This window comes from Rhinopithecus bieti, unplaced genomic scaffold (assembly GCF_001698545.2).
Source record: "Rhinopithecus bieti isolate Rb0 unplaced genomic scaffold, ASM169854v2 scaffold_15643, whole genome shotgun sequence".
Classification (NCBI taxonomy): domain Eukaryota; kingdom Metazoa; phylum Chordata; class Mammalia; order Primates; family Cercopithecidae; genus Rhinopithecus; species Rhinopithecus bieti.
Window position 1 is genome coordinate 296222 of NW_016808215.1, and position 20846 is coordinate 317067.

General features: G+C 42.5%; 1 protein-coding gene and 1 long non-coding RNA gene across 6 annotated transcripts; one reads left to right on the forward strand and one right to left on the reverse strand.

Annotated features, from left to right (window-relative positions):
- Window positions 1-333: 333 nt before the first annotated feature.
- On the reverse strand, window positions 334-14872 carry ZNF222 (zinc finger protein 222). Of its 4 annotated transcripts, none has more exons than XM_017885874.1 (5): window positions 14449-14828; window positions 11037-11119; window positions 6263-6389; window positions 5923-6015; window positions 334-1629 (listed from the first exon to the last, which is right to left on the reverse strand). In XM_017885874.1, the coding sequence occupies exons 2-5, from the start codon at window positions 11049-11051 to the stop codon at window positions 419-421; spliced, it is 1446 nt and encodes a 481-aa protein (XP_017741363.1). In that variant the 5' UTR covers window positions 11052-11119; window positions 14449-14828; the 3' UTR covers window positions 334-418. The 4 variants fall into 4 exon arrangements, with proteins under 4 accessions (XP_017741363.1, XP_017741364.1, XP_017741365.1 ...); XM_017885875.1 differs by having other exon boundaries at window positions 14735-14825; XM_017885876.1 differs by lacking the exon at window positions 11037-11119 and having other exon boundaries at window positions 14735-14872.
- On the forward strand, window positions 14865-19973 carry LOC108538040 (uncharacterized). 2 transcript variants are annotated; one of them, XR_001887986.1, is made up of 3 exons: window positions 14865-15014; window positions 15221-15342; window positions 19647-19973. It is a non-coding gene; the product is annotated as an uncharacterized LOC108538040 (long non-coding RNA). The 2 variants fall into 2 exon arrangements; XR_001887987.1 differs by lacking the exon at window positions 19647-19973 and adding an exon at window positions 16661-16749.
- The last annotated feature ends 873 nt before the right edge of the window (window positions 19974-20846 follow it).

Here is a 20846-nt window from a genome sequence, read left to right on the forward strand (position 1 = left end):
ACCCCATCTCTACTAAAAAATACAAAAAATTAGCCGGGCTTGGTGGTGGGTACCTGTAGTCCCTACTACTCGGGTGGCTGATGTAGGAGAATGGCCTGAACCCGGGAGGTGGAGCTTGCAGTGAGCCAAGATCGCACCACTGCACTCCAGCCTGGGCGATAGAGCGAGACTCCGTCTCAAAACAAAACAAAACAAAACAAAACCAAAAACAAAAAAACTCCTCACTACTTCACTTCTAATGTTCTACAGCCCTATAGGTGACTATAATCAACAGTAACTTGTTTTCAAATCCAAAAAATAGATGTTCAATTTTTCCAACACAAATCATAAATGTTTCAGGTGATACACAAATTAAACTGATTTAATCAGCATACATTATATACATGTATCAAATTCACACTCCACAAACATGTATAACTTATATGTCATTTAAAAATAATGATAAAATTATATCCAAATTCAAGCGCCTCTTGTAGCGCTTCCCACAGTCCTCACATTTGGATGGGTTTTCTCCACTGTAGTCTCTTTGTTGATCTTTACGGTATGACCGGTGTACAAGCCTCTTTCCACAGTCTTCACATTTCAATGGTTTTCTTCGGCAGTGGAGTTTCTTATGATTCAAAATACTAGAAGAATGTCTAAAGCTCTTCCCACAGTTATCACAGTTGTAAGATCTCTCTCCCATGTGGGTTCTATGGTGGAAGTCAAGACCTGATTTACTAATGTAGCCCTTCCCACACTCCTCACATTTGTATGGCTTTTCTCCAGTGTGGACTCGCTGATGGACCAAAAGATATGAGGACCATTTGAAGCTCTTCCCACATTCTTTACAATTATATGGTTTCTGTTCCATATGAATCATCTGATGCTTATGCAAATCTAGCCTATCAATGAAACCTCTTCCATACTTTTCAGATTTGTACAGTTTCTCTGCTGTGTGAACCATGCAATGCCTATTAAGACTTGACCTAAGACAGAAGCTCTTACCACATATTTCACATTTGAATGGCTTCTCCCCAGTATGAATTCTCTGATGTTTCTGAAGCTGGAAATTGTGCATGAAGGCCTTCCCACATTTCTCACAATTATAAGGTTTCTCTTTCGTGTGTAATTTGCAATGAACTTTAAGCGCTGATCTACATCTGAAGCCTTTCCCACACTGCTCACATTTGAATGGTTTCTCTCCAGTGTGGACCCTCTGATGAGTTTGCAGACGTGAGCTCTGACTAAATTCCTTACCACACACATCACACTTATAGCATTTCACTCCCATGTGGACTCTCTGATGAATATGAAGGGCTGAGAGGTAACAGAAGCTTTTTCCACACTCATCACAGGTATGAGACTTCTCTCCTGAATATAACTGCTGAGGAAGATTAAAGATGGAAACATCATTGAAGGACTGTTTACACTTTCCATCCTGGGAAGGTTTTTCTCTTGTGTGAACTCCAGACAGTCTTCCCTCAATCTGGGAGGAGCCGTCATCTTGTTCAAATAACTGAGAGTTATTTATGGTGGAATCTTGAGACCTGGTTAAGTCACTTGCAATTTGTTCCCAAATTTGCTTGCAGGAAAATTCTTCATGTGTTCCTGCTTCTGGAACAGTCTCCATTTCAGTTTGGCTTTTGCCTATAAGGACACAGAATTAAGACATGTGGACAAGTAGTCTGGGCACGGTGGCTCACACCTGTAATCCCAGCACTTTGGGAGGCTGAGGCAGGTGGATCATGAGGTCAGGAGTTCGAGACCATCCTGGCCAACATGTTGAAGCCCCATCTCTACTAAAAATACAAAAATTAGCCAGGCGTGGTGGCATGCACCTGTAATCCCAGCTACTCAGGAGGCTGAGGCAGGAGAATTGCTTAAACCTGGGAGGCAGAGGTTGCAGTGAGCCAAGATCAGGCCATTGCACTCCAGCCTGGGCAACAGAGTGAGACTCTGTCTCAAAAAAAAACAACCAAAAAACAGAAACAAACAAACAAAAAACACCAAACCAGACATGTGGACAAGTAAAGTCTTTGTTCAGTGTTTTCAAGACTTCACACTTAGGATGTGGGATTTAATGAACATTCATTTTCTGTTTTCCAAGTGCACCCTGGTTTCTGGTTTCTGGTTTGCATGAGACCAACTTAGAACCACACCATGTCTCATATGTAAAATTCTGGATAGAAATAAAATACTTGTTTAAAAAAATTAATATATACACTTCACTTGTTGCTATTTCTAGTGAATTTTTTAGTCAGTCTAAAATGTGTGGTATATCATAAAGCTAAAATATTACATACATAGTGAAATATGAATCCAAAGGAACTTTAAGGAGATGCAATAACAGAATACATAGTTTATATATTTGTCTGTCATACATCCTTACAAAGAAGTTAACCTAACTTGAAAGAGGTCAGGACGTTGTCAGCATCTGAGAGGTAATCTCTAGGATCTTGCAGTGTCATGCCTGAGGAGAGTCTCTTTGCTTGAAGGTAAAACCTGGGCAACTCTGGATAGTGAAACAATATTATTTGTGGTTGTGACTGGCCCCTCCTTTGGGGCATGGGGGGTGGCACTGCTCACATCAGAAAGAACATCAGTGTGATTCATGGAGGAGCTTTACCTCACAGGGAATCAGTGAACCAGGAGACTAAATAACCACATGGGAATCAACCAACCAATTATGGCTATGTAATGGAGCCCCAATAATTACTCTGGATCCCAGCACTCAGGTAAGTTTCCCTGATTGGGAGTTATCTGTGTCTAAGTCACATGCTAATCCTGGCAATGTAACAAACCCCACTCCACTGGGAGAATACAATAGAAAATAAGGATTTGGTACTTCCCTGGACTCTATCTTATTTGGTTTCTCTCTTGGTTAACGATAATATGCATGTTTTCCCTGTAAGAATCTGTAACTGTGAGGATAAAAGCATTCAGTGAATTCTAAGAGTCTTTCTAGCAAATTACTAAACATGAAGATAGTTTTGAAAAGCTGCCGAATGTTCACTTGATGTGAAGTGAGAGCAGTCCTCTGTAAAATGTCCCACTAAACTTCATAGTTGGTTGAACTGTTCACAATGCTAAACACCAAACACCTCAGAGTGTTTAATATCTATACATTCAAAGTATTCCCCCACAATAATTTTATACATGTATAAAAACACTTAATCTTATTTTCTGTTTTGATATGGACAGTAACTTGGTTATCTGAAAGAGTACAGGGACAGACAACTGTAGTTCTGAGGGGAATCTGAAAGGCTGTCCTTCCAGGGGTTCACAAAGGGGGATGCTCCTGAGCAGATGATCAAAGTTGTTAAGAATCATATGGAATGAAAAGGAAGCCTATGACGTAAACAGGCATTATAACTTTTTATACTCAAGACTATGCCTCAGTGAGCTGAAATAAAGTTAAAACCCACAATAAACATTTACAAAAAAAGAACTAGAATGAAAATTATTGCAGCATTATGACAAGCAGGAAAAATGTCATTACATGAATTGCTTACTAAAGCCACTCACACACATCTACACACATGAAAAATGTTTGTCTGGGTTACATTGAAAGGTGTGTTTCTTACTACGGCTCATGCTCACAAAATGTTTAGAACTTTGTCAGGATATTACCAAGTCCTGAATTAGGTAAATTTTTCCAATGGAAAGATAACTTCCAAATTTTTCCAATGGAAAGAATCTTGGAAAATATTAATTGGTAAGTATGTACCTGTCAGTACACAGTAGTACATGGATATATTTAATATGCTGTCACTTATAAATAAGCAGTCTTTAAAGAGAAGGGAGAGTATCCTTTGGGAGGTTTCTATTTTGAGAGCAGTTTCCCAATTCCTTTCAGGTCATAAAGTTCACCAGATGAAGATACAACACTATATCTCTGTAAATATAAATAAAAATTTCTGTAAAATCTATATTCCTTCACATTTTGACAATTAAATTTGTACAAAGATGCAGAAATAGACATCACATTTTTTGAAGAAAAACATGCAGAAATATAAGCAACATTCAGCTCACAGATATAAAGGATTTCTCACAGACATAAACATGGTCCTTATGGAAAGTTCCAGGGTAAGCCCCATGGAAGGCATGTTTCTCAGTGTGGTCATGTAAACCATGCTTGAAAGTTTCCACAGGATGTGGGTCAACAGAACACACAGAAAACCAACCATGTCAAGAGAATCTAAGAAAGTCAAAATTGAATAAGCAGCCATACACAGACAAAAAAAAAAAAAAAAACAAAACTGTCCTGCAACATACAGTCAGCCTCCATATCTGTGGGTTCAGTATACATGGATTCAACCAGCAGTGTATCAGAAGTATTTGGAAAAAAAAAACATTCCACAGAGTTCCACACAGCAAAACTTGAATTTCTCACATTGAGTCCTATACATTGAATCCATGTGAATAAAGCAATGGGTAGGCATTGCATTTGGTGTTATACCTAATCTAGACATGACTTAAAGTATATGAGAGGATGTACGTAGGGTGTACACAAATACTTTACATGTAGAAGGGACTTGAGCATCCTTGGCTTTTGGTATCCACAAGGGGGTCCTGGAATCAAACCCCATGGTTACCAAGGCATGACTATATAACATTCACTCTGGTATATCTGTCACTTATTAGCTATCTCCATGATTCTTACAGACAGTCAAGGCCTCTCATCCATTAATTCATTCACAAGAATACCAAATATTTACAGATACCTGCCATGTACCAGGAGTATTCTAGGTGCTGAAGACGCAGTCATAAAGAAACAGATAAATGCCTTCAGGAGACTACATTGTAAAGGGGAGAGGTGATCTATCAGTAGACGAAAATACATGAGACGCAACACATGCAGGCCAAGAAGAGTAAAGATAGGATAGTATTTTCAATAAGGTGCTTAGAGACGACCTCTCCTATGATATTAAAACTGAGCAGAGAGCTGCATAAACTAAAAGAGGGGTCAGTAAATTTTGTGGGGACAGTGCATTCCAATCCGAGAGAAGAGCAAGTGAGGGTTCGGAGGTAGAATCTTTTGTGGTAGAGAAAATAATCATTCCTGAAAGATGTCTACATCCAATCCTCAGAACCTATGACCATATTACGTTCCACAGCAAGGGAGATTAAGATGCCATTGAGGTCACTAGCCAGCTAAGCAGAAAGTGGAAGGGTCATCCTGAATCATCCAGGATTGATGAATACTATCACAAGGGGCCTGAAAGGTGAAAGAGGAAGGTATAAGAAGAGTGGCAGAGGGAGCGTGACTATAGTGGAATGGTCAGAGATGCAACGTAGTTGCCTTTGAAGATGGAGGAAAGGAAACAAGAGTCAAGGAGTGTAGTCAGTGCCTAGAGACTGGTAAACCAAAATGAAGTCTTCTCCCCATGAATATCCAGAAAGGAACAAAGCCCTAAGACAGCTTGATTTTTGCCCAGTGAGATGTGTCAGACTTCAGGCCTACAGAAGAGAAAGATAAGTGTTTCTTGTTCAATCTGCTGAGTTTTACATCACTGGCCACAACAGGCAATACGATGTCCTTGGCAGGATAGAGAAACAGCAGGGAGGACAATGTGCCTGGAAAAGATGGAGCAAGTGGGAGAGGACAGGAGATGCAGTCAGGCAGTATGGGATGAAGAGCAGATCACAGGGTCTACAAAAGTCACTTAAAGAGGTTGTAACACTAATAAAAACAAGAAGTGAGAAAGGCTTTTGAGCTGAGTAATGGCAATGTGACTTCCACTTCCTAAGGATCACTTTGGCTACCATGAGAACAGATGGCATGGTGGGAAGGGTGGGAGCAGGGGCATCAGCAGGAGGAGGTTGTAATAATCCAGGAAACGGGTTCGGCTATTTACCCCAAAATGCTGGAAATGGGCATGGACAGAAGTAAAACAGACAGGAATCACGTGCAGGGACACACAACTGCTTGGTTCTTACCAGAATTCCCTTCTCTTTGGCTTGTTGTCTCCATCACCCAAAACTTTTCTTCCCTTAGGAAGTGGAAAGTATCTCCATGGAATGGTTGATGCCCTGTGAACAGGCAAAGTCACATGCTTAATCCCGACACGTTCAAGGTAACATCATGTTGGTGCAAACGTAATTGTGGTGTACCATTACTTCCAATGACAAAAACCACAATTACTTTTGCACCAACCTAATAGCTAGGCAAAATTTACTGGAAATGTAGGTTCTCACTGCACACTCAAACTTGAAAACCCTAGGATACAAAAACATTCCTGGGGTCTGACATTCCATTACAGAGGGTGCCTGTCCTCACCCACTGAGAGCAGGTTCCTGAAATTCTCCAGCATCACATCTCGGTACAGCTTTTTCTGGGCAGGGTCCAGCAGCCCCAGCTCCTCCTCAGTGAACACCACAGCCACGTCCTTGAAGGTCACTGCCTCCTACAACATCAAGCAGATGTCACCTTGATCTTATAGCCAAGGACTATTGGTAAATAGCAGCATTGCACTGGCACAAGGGACAAGTGTAAAGTTGTTTTGGATCTTGAGACACAGGTCAGCTTACAGATTTACTACTTATTCTGTTTGTGTCCTGACAATGACTGATTTTCCTGAGCTCCACCAGAAATGCAATGATGAAAATGAGGCTGGGGCAGGAGCATCACTTGAACCTGGGAGGCAGAGGTTGCAGTGAGCCAAGATTGCACCACTGCACTCCGGCCTGGGCAACAAGAGCAAAACTCCGTCTCAAAAACAAACAAACAAAAAAGAATAGAAAGAAAATGAGGTCCTATATTTTTACTTGGTGCACTCATTGAGTCTACTTGTAAGTAACCCTCTAAAACTCTAAATGCTGCATCCTGGGCTTCATATATATAAGTTTCAATGAATCTTGCCTATTGCTCCTGCAACATTTAGTAATTCAGTCCCAACCTGGTTTGATAACACTCATTGTTCTCTCTCATATTCTTTTTTTTTTTTTTTGAGACGGAGTCTGGCTCTGTCGCCCAGGCTGGAGCGCAGTGGCCGGATCTCAGCTCATTGCAAACTCCGCCTCCCAGGTTCACGCCATTCTCCTGCCTCAGCCTCCCGAGAAGCTGGGATTACAGGCGCCCGCCACCTCGCCCGGCTAGTTTTTTGTATTTTTTAGTAGAGATGGGGTTTCACCGTGTTAGCCAGCATGGTCTCGATCTCCTGACCTCGTGATCCACCCGTCTCGGCCTCCCAAAGTGCTGGGATTACAGGCTTGAGCCACGGCGCCCGGCTGTTCTCTCTCAAATTCTAACCCCGGATGCTATCACATTTCTTTACTATTTGCCCAACAAACAAGTTTTAGGTAACTGGGCAATTTTCAGTATTACCTTAGATTGACTCTGCCCACCTTCTTGCTCATAGCTCTCAATAATAACCATAGAATGTGCTACAAATGCAATGTATGTGTCCTTCCTAGGGAAGATAACATCTCAAGTGAGGGAGGAACTTCCCAGTAAGCTATATTGCCCCTGAGGCACATAATCCAGGACACGTTGCCTCTTGGGGTGCCTCGGCTGAGGTGCAAATGGGGCGCTTGCAATTCAGACTCTATCCACTCCAGGCAGCTTTCTTGAGCCTTGGGGGACTGACTCACAGGGAACTGCAGGTTTTTGTTCTCCCTTGCTGCCTACCTGTAAGCAATAAATCTGCTTTATGTAATTAGTTGTGTATTGAGTGTACCCTTCTACTGAACTCATGTACGTTGGTAACCCGTGAACCTGCTCCACAGAATTGGCACAGCAGGGTCCGGTCCGACAGAACCATGCATTAGCAAAGGGGGAGCAGTAATGCCCCCCAGCTTGTGGTCCAGGGCAGTAATGGCAGCTTGGGGGCACAGGAGCTGGAAAGAAGCTGCATGATTTATGGGAAAAAACAGAGTGATAAGTGGTACACAGGTCACCCCTCTATAGATGTGAGCTGGCTGCATGGATTCAGAAAGAGAGGATGGCAAATGAAAACAGGGGAGCATGGCGTGTAATATACTGACTGTGGGGCTTTTAAGTAATCACATATTCCTGGGGCCAGAGGGCTCTGGAAGTGGGTGAAGTGGGTTATCAGAAAGTCTCTTAGGCAGCTAAGAAGAAGGGAGCCAATGAGCATGATGTGGGCCTTCGAGAAAGAGAGACTCACGATCTGCAGGACAGGTATAGGCAATATCATGAGGACATGCTATTTTGGCTATCCCGGATTGTTGGTGAAGGAGGACAGATTTTTCTATCCCAAAAAGAACAGCACAATGAGGGATGAAGCCCAGTCTCTGGGTCTTCACCATTCCTATCAAGATAAGAGAGAAGGCCAGGTGCCGTGGCTCACGCCTGTAATCCTGGCACTTTGGGAGGCTGAGGCAGGCGGATCACCTGAGTTCGGGAGTTTGAGACGAGCCTGACCAACATGGAGAAACCCCATCTCTACTAAAAATACAAAATTAACCTGTCATGGTTGCACATGCCTGTAATCCCAGCTACTCGGGAGGCTGAGTCAGCAGAATCGCTTGAACTCAGGAGGCGGAGGTTGCAGTGAGCTGAGATTGCCATTGCACTCCAGCCTGGGTAACAAGAGTGAAACTCTGCCTCAAAAAAAAAAAAAAAAGGGGGAAAAGAGAGGGAGGAATTCAAATATTAATATTTCTTAGGGGAAAAATTAAACTAATGACATCAAAGCTTTTAGGAAGAACTCAGTGACTCATGATGCCTGTCTGCTTGTGGTGCTTATATTTGGGGGTGAATCCTTTGGGCTACTTCAGGTGTCAGTGACTGTGGTCCCCACTGCTGAGTGTATTAGAAGCAGTGGCATTTGGGCTGTTCAGACACAGAACATCACCGCTGCCTCAGGGGAAATGTGTCCTTGCACGTAATTTTTGAATCATAACAGTGGGGCATATCCATTCCTGCCTACCACCTAAGCCACCTAAGCCCCGGTGGGTTCAGCAAAAGCACTGCTGCATGGTAAGTGGAGAACAAGACATTACTTCGTTAGTTCAGGAATTACTTGCCACAGAGAAAAATGTTACACCAACCAGGTCAAAATGTAACTAACAGCCCAGTTTTTTAGCTGGTCAGACAGACCTCCAGGGCATGGAGAGGAACAGCCGACTATGGAAGGCTGAATGCCAATGTCACATGGATGAGAAGCCAAACAAATATCCCAGATACAGGCAAGCAAAAAGTCTTAAGCCTGTCAGCACCCACTAATGGAACGGAGACTCATCAGCCAATAGGCCTTTGGGTACTGCAGAAAGCACATAGCCCACTTGGTGTTCATTTAGCCCCATAGACACTGAGTGGCAAAGCCGTCAACTTTGAATGGGACCCTTTGTAGTAGCAGGCCTTGGAAGCCATTCAACCAGCCAAGGCCCAGACAGTGCCTTTACACCTTCAGAGCATGCTAGTCCAATGAAGGTACAAGGTCCATAACCTGCATGTGTACTGACTAGAGTCTGTGAAAACAAAACGTTGACAATAAGGTGCACCAGTCTCTGAAATTTTGGATATGTTGCCTAAGGCAGCCACAAGGGATGCTTGTATAAATGGCAATTCTTTGCTTGCTATTGGGCACTGATGGGGATAGTGCATCTTATCGCTGGAGTACACATGTGACATAAACTGCCCATTCTCACCTGGGCCCCTATTCACCCTACGCATAAAGTTGGGCAGGCTCCATTTGATAAGTGGTAAAGCTCTACTATCATAGGCAAATGGTACATTCAGCTGGGTGCGTTGGCTCACTCCTGTAATTCCAGCACTTTGGGAGGCCAAGGTGGATGGATCACCTGAGGTCAGGAGTTCAAGACCAACCTGGCCAACATGATTAGGCTGTGCCTGTGAGACCCCAATCTCAGTGTTCTCATCCATTCTTTTTCCTTTTAGAGTACACATTCTGGTATGGTTCACAATTCAGGTCACCACAGTACCAGACAAAGCTCTCCCTGACTCTCATTTGGAGGCAATGCTTCCCTGGAAATCCCAGACTTCCGTGGGATCTCAGAGGGTTGAAGGATGAGACCATGGAACACCAGGGTGTTAGGGTCCCTCTAATGGTGCTGAAGATTACTGAGCTTTCCATTTGGGTGGGTATCACTAGCAGGCACGTCTTTTTGTACAGGACATGGGCTCCCTTCCTGACTGAACAACTGAGGCACAAAGGTCTGGGTCAAGCAACCAGGGGAATGGATGTCTGCAGTGGTAGTAGCCTCAGGGCAGGGACAGACTGGGTCGCTGTACCACCTCAGCCCTCCGCCTATTCAACATCTGTCAATCTGTTGTTTCCACAAGGATGTGGTGGCAGAGCACAGCACACTCAGGTTCTCCCAAGCTGTGGCCACTTCAGGTCACCTGATCTGCTTTGGATTTATTCTGTCACCAACCACAGTGACCCTCCTGTCCTGACTATGGTAAACCACACCAGCATCGGTCACATCACAGTGTCCGCCAACAGAACCCGAGCCCTGGCTTACCAAGTGAGGACCTGGCACCTGCCACATGAGAGCGAGTTGAAGGTGCCCTATGGTAACTGGTACATGGCAGCACAATCACACAACCTAAACAAACAAAGCCATAGTGGGCTGGTGCTTTGCTGCACCACACTCATTGGACTACTTGGACGAGAGGTGTCCCACTGATGATAACGAAAGAGAAAAAGGAAGTGGCTGGGCTGGTGGCTCACACCTGTAACCCCAGCACTTTGGGAGGCCGAGGCGGGCAGATCACCTGAGGTCGGGAGTTTGAGACCAGGCTGACCAACATGGAGAAATCCCGTCTCCACTAAAAATACAAAATTAGCTGGGCATGGTGGTGCATGCCTGTAATCCCAGCTACTTGAGGCTTGAACCTGGGAGGCGGAGGTTGCGGTGAGCCGAGATCATGCCATTGCACTCCAGCCTGGGCCACAAGAGCGAAACTCCATCTCAAAAAAGAAAAGAGGGAAGCACCTGGCACAGAAGAGATCCTCAAATGCCTGTTTGAGTTCTCCTTGAGTCTTTCCAAGACTGAGAAAAACACACGACAGTATGAGTAGTGAGATGAAATTTGAACAGCAAGAGAGGCACGCCATACTCACGTTGCATATGATCATTTTTCCGCCTACTTCATGGAATTGGCAGAGTCCTCAGTTACGCAGTTCGAGCAAAGACAGAATTGTGCCTAGAACGTGCCATGGAAGGCAGAGAGAGAGACATGAAAGGGTGGCCAGGGATGCTGCCCAACAATATGGACATGAATTAGCACATGAATGCTTACAGCAGCATTATTCATACTAACCCAAAACTGCACACAACAAAGAGGCCCTTGTATGGGTAGAGAAATCTTGGCATATCCATACAATGAAATCTTATTTAGAATGTAAAGGAATGAAATACTGACTCATGTTACAACATACATGAAGCTTGGAAACATTATGTTAAGTGAAAGAAGTCAGTCATGGATTCTATGATTCCATTCAGATGAAATGTCCAGAATAGGCAAATGTATATATGGAGAAAGTAGATTAGTGGTTGAGGCAGATTTGAGGTGAGAATGAAGTTTAAATTAAATGAGCATGAAGAGTCCAACTGGGGGATGTAAAAGATCTGAACTGAACTATGATGATAGTTACTCCACAAAGTTCCTAAAGGTCACTGAATTGTACACCTGAAATGGGTGAATGCTATGATATGTAAAATACACTGGAGTTGGAAAAAATAATTGTAATCTATATATTATTAAAATAAATAAGGTTGGATTCTGAGTTCATATTGATAGAATGTTTATAGTTCAACAAATGAATGAATCAATGAAGGAGAAATGGAAATTCCTATTTACAGCAGACTGTCCACTAATAATATATTTCCCTATGAGAAACTTTATAATAATTTTTAAAAAAGTAACGTTACAGTGGACAAATCTGAAAGACATGATCTTGGCTAAGCGAACACAGTTGAAACAGCCAAAGAAGGGACAAACGAATATCACTTGACCCTGTTATGTTCCATTGAAAAGGATACCTTAACACTTTTGTGGTATCTTCACCAATAATGGAGAATCTAAACTTAAAGGTGAAATATATCAGACAAGCTAAAAATGAATGTCTTTCTCCAAAACAACTTGCCTATACTCTTCGAACAACAATGCACATAAAAGACAAAGGATGTGGAATCCTTCCAGACTAAAGGCAACTATGGAAATGTGACAGCTAAAGACGAAACACAAAATTGAACTTTGGGGATAGAGATGGAGAGTGGGGAAGGGGTAAGTTATAAAAAGTTCAAATGAAAAACTGAACAAATTTAAATATGGAGCAGATTAGATTACATGGTGTTAGATAATATGCTATCCAATACTATGTAAAAAATAACACTATAGTATTAGTAGTCTTTTAACAGATCTGATAAATTACAGATAACAATATTGTTTAATATAATATCTACTATCATCTAGCATGTTATATGAAATGCTACACCAGCCCTTCTTAAATGGCTCTTAACAAGCCATCCCACGATTACCCAAGTATGTGGGCTTCCTTGCTGCAGAAAGTTACAAACAGCTGTCTCTAGTTACAAGCATGTTCCTAGTGGTATTTGGCTGATAGGACATGAACAAAGCAAACAAGAAAAATGTAAACACTTGGCAAATTTGGCTAAAGAGTACATGAGCAAAACTCCATCCCCCCCCCGAAAAAACGAGTACATGAGAATTTCTTATACTGTTTTGCAACTTTTCTATAGCTCTGAAATAATATCAAATGTTTTGAAATATCAGGAAACAATCAAAGGAATAATAACAATGAGATTAATAAGAATGAGCATGACATAACTTGAAAGCTCACTAGTGAATTCTCTCTTGGTGGTGTCTGGAAGTTTCCATAGTTAAACAGATAAGGGGAACACATTTATAATATTAGAATTTTGTCGCCGGGCGCGGTGGCTCACGCCTGTAATCCCAGCACTTTGGGAGGCCGAGACGGGCGGATCACAAGGTCAGGAGATCGAGACCATCCTGGCTAACATGGTGAAACCCTGTCTCTACTAAAAAATACAAAAAAACTAGCCGGGCGAGGTAGCAGGCGCCTGTAGTCCCAGCTACTCGGGAGGCTGAGACAGGAGAATGGCCCCGGGAGGGGGAGCTTGCAGTGAGCTGAGATCCGGCCACTGCACTCCAGCCTGGGTGATAGAGTGAGACTCTGTCTCAAAAATAAATAAATAAATAAATAAACAAACAAACAAATAAATAAATAAATAGAATTTTGTTAGAATGTTTACAAATAAAATATAAATAATAATTTTGATCAAAAAGAAAGGCTACAAAGAAATGCATTCAAAATATAACATTTACTGTCTTTATATCCTGGATTCAAGGAGACTTAAAAAATTTTTTCCATTCCAATTTCTCTAGTTTCTGAATGCTCCATAATAAAATGGCTCCACAACAATATGAAATATTAGTTAAAAAGTGAATGAAATCCTAGCACTTAGGGAGGCCAAGGCGGGTGGATCACCTGAGGTCAGCAGTTCGAGACCAGCCTGGCCAACATGGTAAAACTCCATCTCTACTAAAAATACAAAAAAATTTAGCTGGGCATGGGGTCGGGCGCCTGTAATCCCAGCTACTTGGGAGGCTAAGGCAGGAGGATCGCTTGAACCTGGGAGACGGAGGTTGCAGTGAGCCGAGATCGCGCCACTGCACTCCAGCCTGGGAGACAGCAAGATTTCCTCTCAAAAAAATAAAAAAAAAGAAAAAGAAAGAAAATAGTAGATAAGGTTAAAAAAAAAGCCAAAACAAACAAAAACTCCTACAGAAGTCCAAGCCCCTGAGCCTTGCCTCAAGGTGCCTTCAATCAAGTCCTAACTTACGTTCTCCACCTGCTCCCAGCTAGTTTCTCTGCCTCAGTGAGAATGCATTCAAGAGATAATCAACTCAGGCTCTGACCTGGACTGCCTAGGTTTCAACCCCTGCTCCACCTGTGTCTCACGCCCGTCTTTAAAATAAAAAAAGCTGTACCTCTCCACAGTGCCACTGTGGAGATCATGTATTTTGGGGTATAAAGTACTTGGAATAAAGTTACCAATTAAGGCTTAATTATTATCGACACCCATGCCCGAAGGACAAATCCTACACCCTCTTGGTTGAGGTAAGCATCTCTGCCGAAGAAAAAAGCCAAGCATCACTCACGTAGAGCTTTGCCCTCAGTAGCCAAGAAGTCCCTTCCTGCTGCTCTTTTAGAAAGGTCGGGCTGGGGGGAAAAGAAAGCTGTGAAACACCCTGACCGTTTTGTGGTCCCCCATAAAAGTTAAATGCTCCCCTCGCTTTCCTAAAAAGAGGTCAGAAGGCGTCAGGGATCATCCAGCGTCCTGCAGGGATCAGGGAGAAGGGTCGGGGCCCCGGCAGCTGGAGCTCTGACCCCATCCGGGGACCTGACAGGCTTCGTGGGAAATTAACAAGAGACCATCAGACAACGAGGGACAGGGACTGCTTTTTAAGGCTCTCATTTGTGTTACCTCTTTCAGGTCCCAAAACGGTTCTACTAGGAGGGTCCGAAAAGTCCCGTTACAAAACAAACAAACAACAACAAAACAGCAATGGAAGATAAACGGACATTAAGTGACACTCCACGCCACACTGAAAAAGGCCGCATATGTAGGGAGGAGGGAGGCGGACTGAGCGAGGTCAAAGCAGAGGACACAGGGCCGCGCCAATCCCACTCCCTGAGACGCTAGCACAGCCCCGCGAGGCCAGAAGGCTCAGCGGACGGGAGCGGCAATCCCCGCCCTCGCCCCTCCAAACCTCTGCTCTCCGCCCAGGCTTCTTTTCTCCTGAATCGATTATTGGGTGGTTGCGAGCCCCGAGCAAAGGAGACTCGTTCGGAAGGACTCGCAAGATATGGAAATAACTCAAACTACTATGGTAAGTGAAATAGCGACGTCACAGTTGGGGACCGGAAGTGCTCGAGCCTCCCCAGAGCGTCTGGACTCCACTTCCCAGAATCCCCCGGACTCGCCCGTCTGAGACAAAGGGCCCGCGACTCAAACAGAGCATCTGGACTCTGTCACTCTAACTGACTGAGGTTGGTGGCTCATACCTGTACTCAGCAAGCTTTCCTGAAGTGGAGTTGGAGATAGCATCTCAGTTAATGTCCTTTACCCGCTACTTATTGAGGACACACCCTGTTGACTCGTGCGTGCAGTCTCCATTCCAAACCCCTATTGCCATTCCTATCGCTTCCATAAAGCCTAAGAAATCAAATATTTTTTTTTCTCTGCCTTCATCTAGCTAAAAATTTTCATGGGACACAATCCTGGGAAGTGAGACATTAGGAGAAGTGAGCTGTCCTCTCCTGACAAGAGATGTGCTTGGCAGGCTGTGAGGAGAGGAGGAGTTACAAGAGTAAAAAGGTAATCATCTCAGTGGACTGTAGGTATTGGCGAGGTTCTAATGTTACTAATGCTAGCATGCTGGTGGGACCGAGGTGGAAATACAAGTCAAAGTTGTTGGAAAGTACTGCTGCAAATTATTATGGAGGAATATTTGCTAGAAAATGACGAGGTCTAAGATATGACCATGGGAGAGGAGAGAGTATCCGTTGATACTTCACATGAATTTTAGGTGGATTTTTTAATTTCTGAGAAAAATGTTACTGTGATTAAGGATTGCATTGAATCTATAGATATAGATATTGACATCCTTGCAATATGAAGTCGCCCAATCCATTAATAATGGATGTATCTCAATTTATTTGTGCCTTCTTTAATTTTTTTTTTTGAGACAGTGTCTCACTCTGTCACCCATGGATACCAGCTTAACTTCAATCACGTGCAAAATACTACTCATTCACAGCTTCTCCCTCTCCCCACTTTGTACAACTGATGTCATATATTATGTCTATACATATTGTCTACCCATTCACTAGATTTATCTCTCAAGTTTGAAGGACAGTTTGGGTGAATGTTGAGTTCTCAATAGACGTATGTGTGTGTATGTGTGTGTATGTGTTTTTAGCAAAGAATATATCATCTTGTCTCAGATGTTTGCTGAGAAATCTGCTGACATCTTCGTTAAGGATGTCTTTGTACATAACAAGTGACTTTGGACTTGCTGCTGTCAAATTTTTCATTTGTCTTTGGTTTCTAACGATTTTTTAATAATATGCCTCAGTTGGGTCTCTTTGTGTTTATCTTACTTGAAATGCATTGAACTTCTTGGATTTACAGAATAATGTGTTTTTCATATTTGAAAAGTTTTCAGCTTTTATTTCTGTAAATAAGCTCTCTTGGCTTTCTTTCTCTCTATCCGGGACACCTATAATGCACATAAGGTCCTTTAGGCTTTGTTTACTTTTAATCACTTCATTTATTTTTGCTGCTGTGACACAGTAATTCACAGGACTTGTCTTCATGTTCACTCATTCTGAAGGTAATGTGGTAGGAGTAGGGGTCATGATACACTTATCTATGGCTTCAGAGCCTGCTCAAACCCAATCATATATATACCACTTACAAATGGGATACCAATGTGCGCATAAAATTTAAAGACAAGGAATGACCAACAGCACCCAATTCATGATGGAAAGCTTGGCGCACATGCTAATTTGGTAGGTCATGGTTAAGTGCTCTGTCTCTACTAAGACCACTAGCAAAATCATAAGCAGCTTTTCCAAAGAAGAGTAAGTAGGCTGAGGTTGGTGGCTCATACCTGTACTCATTGCTTTGTGAGGCTGAAGAACGAGGATCTCTTGATGCCAGGAGTTTGAGACCAGCCTGGGCAACAAAGCAAGGCCCTGTCTCTACCAAAAAGAAAAAGAGTAAGTATATGTAGAGAATGACTGGGCTTTGCTACAAAATCCCATCCATTTGTGGTTTGATTCATCAAATGTGACCAGTTGATGGCTCCAAACGTCATTCTGTATCACTGATATTTCAATTACTTTTGGATCTCCTGGTCCATAGTGTCCTAGGGGTAGAGAAACTTACATGGCAGCTAGGACACATTACACAGTCTTATCATATCTTAGTTGAGGCAAAATGTTTTTGGGTCAGACAAAAAAGGCAGAGTAGCATATCCCAATGAGGAATAAGTAGCATCCAGTAGCCAAGGAGGGCCACTAGACATTGTGACACTTTGGTTGTAGGAATACCATATGCTTCTTGCCCTATACATTAGAAGAGAGATCTCAATAGTCCCACATCAGTGAACCTATGGAAATTTTACCACAGTGGAAGGCCCATGAATATTTATAGGATTTATTCTTTCTTTCTGTCATGCATGTGTCTTACTAATATGCCTAGTGTAGTTCCTACTTTCTCCTCACCATGTCTGATCATCGTATCAATGTGCCATTTGACAATGAAGATTCAGTCATTGCCCAAAAGAGTGATTATTTCTCCTTTTATGTAGTCAGTCACAGGTTTATGGCCATGGTTTCCTGTGGAGAACTCTAAAATGTATCAGGGCCCATACTCATCTAACATTGGCCTCCCCTTTATTTAAGTGAATGTAGATTTGTAAACTGGACATGTCTTGGAATTGATTTGAGAGCTGTGACAATGTTAGGTGGTTGCAGTTAGAGTTCTCTCTTCCCCTGCAATAGAACTCTTCTGCCAGTACAAACCCAGTGACAATATCATAGATTTCTCATCAATTTATTTACTATGAATACCAACATCAACAAGGCAAAGTTAAGCCCTGCATAGTGATTGACCTCATCTTTTTCTTTCCTTCTTCTTTTTTTTTCTTTTTTTTTTTTCTGAGATGGAGTCTCACACTGTTGCCCAGGCTGGAGTGCAGTGGCATGATCTCGGCTCACTGCAAGCTCTGCCTTACAGGTTCATGCCATTCTCCTGCCTCAGCCACCCAAGTAGCTGGGACTACAGGCACGTGCTACCACACCTGGCTAATTTTTTTGTATTTTTAGTAAAGACGGGGTTTCACCAAGTTAGCCAGGAGGTCTCACTCTTGTGATACACCCTACTCGGCCTCCCAAAGTGCTAGGATTACAGGCATGAGCCACCATGCCTGGCCTTCTTTCCTAATTTCTGAAGCCCAAGTAGGAGCATCCAGGAAATATACTATACTGAAAAGTTTGTCTACTGTGTCCTAAACTAACAAATTCGTGGTAACCAGAATCATTCCAATAGGCATTTTATTAGGATTATTCAATGATATTTGGCATATTATCACATCATGCCTTTGACAACCAGTTCCCTATGTTGCACTGGAAATAAAGTCAGTAGTGCTCTTAAATTTAAAAGAGTAGAAATCCAATTCTAGAAAACACAATCAATTTAGAAAACTCATCCTTAGGGTGCTCTTCCTCTAGAAGTTCTTGTGGGGCAAAATGTCTTTTGGTCAGCATTCAACCAGAGAAACAGAATCAGTATGACATATACAAGCAATTATTGCAAGGAACTCTCCTTTGGCACTGTGGATCTGGCTAAGTCTATTAGTCTGTTCTCACACTGTTATAAAGAACTACCTGGCCAGGTGCAGTGGCTCACACCTGTAATCCCAGCACTTTGGGAGGCCAAGGCAGGTGGATTACCTAAGGTCAGGAGTTCGAGACCAGCCTGGCCAACATAGTGAAACCTCGTCTCTACAAAGAATACAAAAATTAGTTGGGCATGGTGGCACACATCTGTAATCCCAGCTACTCGGGAGTCTGAGGCAGGAGAATCGCTTGAACCTGGGAGGTGGAAGTTGCAGTGAGCTGAGATCATGCCACTGCACTCTAGCCTGGGTGACAGAGCAAGACTCCGTCTCAAAAAAAAAAAAAAAAAAGAACTACCTGAGACCGGGTAATTTATGAAGAAAAGAGGTTTAATTGACTCACAGTTCTGCAGGCTGTACAGGAAGCGTGGCTACGAGGCCTTAGGAAATTTACAATCATGATGGAAAGTGAAAGGGAAGCCAGCATATCTTACCATGGCAGAGCAGGACAGAATGAGAGCAGGAGGAGGTGCTACACACTTTTAAAACAAGCAGATCTCATGAGAATTCCATCAAAAGACAGCACTAGGGGGATGATGCTAAATCATTAGAAACCACCCCCATGATCCAGTCACCTCCCACCAGGCCCCACCTCCAACACTCAGGATCACAATTCAACATGAGATTTGGGTAAAGACACAGAGTCAAACCATATCACTAAGCAATTCCAAAATGCATATGGCTGGCCACCAGAAAGGTGAAGATGGAACTCTAACCCATAAGAGGAAGATGCCACCAGCAGGTGCAGTATTTTTTCATTCAGAGAAGCTTCAGCTCTATTCTAAAGGATCTTCAAGTGATTGATCAGGCCTACCTGTATTTAGCATAATATCCCTACTCAAAACCAACTGATTATGGGCTGAATATCTACAAAATACCATCACAATGTCGATATTAGTGCTTGATTAAATAACTAGGGACTATAGTCTATGCATTATAAATCCATTAAAATCAATTATCACACAGATCTTCATCAGCAGGAAACTGCCTTTTGAGTTTTTCAAACATTTTTTGTATCTTTTCCTCAGAATCTATAGAAAACTGTTTAATGAAAAAAAAAATTCAGTACACAAGAGTACTACAGATATTAAAGATGAGATTGGAAGTCAATTTATTAACAAAACCTTTAATATTGTCAAATCAGAACAATCTCATTATAATCTAGCATACTTAGTGTATTCATTTTGTAAAATCTACATTCCTCTTCCTTTTCCAGGTCTCTCTCTAGAAGAGAATTCACTAAAGAGTCTGGCACTGTTTTCGACCTGATAAGAGACATTTACCATCTATTCTCTGAAGCTTGCTACCTGGAGGCTTCATTTGCATAATAAAAACCGTGGTCTCCAGAACCCCTTATCATAATCCAGACACTCCTTTCTATTGATTCCAGGACTTTAGATAACTCTTTCAACCAATTGTCAATGAGAAAATCTTTGAATCCACCTATGACCTGGAAGCACCTCCATGGCCAACTTTGAGTTATCCCGCCTTTCCAGACCAAACCAATGTATACATGTATTGATTGATGTCTGCTTGTAACTTCTGTCCCCCTAAAATGTATAAAACCAAGCTATAACCCAACTACTTTGGGCACATGTTCTCAGGACCTTTTATGGCTATGTCACAGGCCTTGGTCACTCATATTTGGCTCAGAATAAATCTCTTTATATTTTATAGAGTTTGACTCTTTTTGTCAACACCATGGTGTGTAACTCTGAATTGGCATCCAAACCAGGTCTTTGCTCTAACTGGATCCATAGCAAAAGAAGCTCTGCTGCTGTCATGCTATGTTTCCTGCCCATACACCTCTGGTTTTCAAAGGACCTGGTTTTTTTTTTTTGTTTTTTTAAATTTTTTGGGATGGAGTTTTGCTCGTTACCCAGGCTGGAGTGCAATGGCATGATCTTGGCTCACTGCAACCTCTGCCTCCTGGTTTCAAGTGATTCTCCCACCTCAGTCTCCTGAGTAGCTGGGATTACAGGCATGTGCCACCACACTCAGTTAATTTTGTATTTTTAGTAGAGACAGGGTTTCACCATGTTGACCAGGCTGGTTTCGAACTCCTGACCTCAGGTGAGGATCTGTTGCTTTAAAAGACAAAAAACAAACAGCCTTCACAACATACGTATATCTATTTCAATCTCTGAAATCACCTTTGTAAAAATTATAACAGTGAGAAAATTATGACAGTGCAAGAGATCTCATCTAACCAGTTCCATCTTGCTTTTAACCACCAAACTGCCCTTGGTAATTCCTGGGCCTGGGCCAAGCTAACTTTGGGAGGAATTTAGTTTATTGTTTAAATGATAATAGCCTTTCCCCCAAACTAAACTGCCTTTGTAATACGATTGAAAGGCCCCACTAGTTTAGGAGGATGAGAGGGGCCTGAATTCTAAGATAATATATATAAAGGATT

Coding starts and splice junctions, on each gene's coding strand:
- ZNF222 (XM_017885874.1), bottom strand. Junction 6,016..6,262: donor CAGGAACCTGCTCTCAGTGG/GTGAGGACAGGC, acceptor GCCTGTTCACAG/GGCATCAACCATTCCATGGA. Junction 1,630..5,922: donor CCAAAGAGAAGGGAATTCTG/GTAAGAACCAAG, acceptor GTGTCCTTATAG/GCAAAAGCCAAACTGAAATG.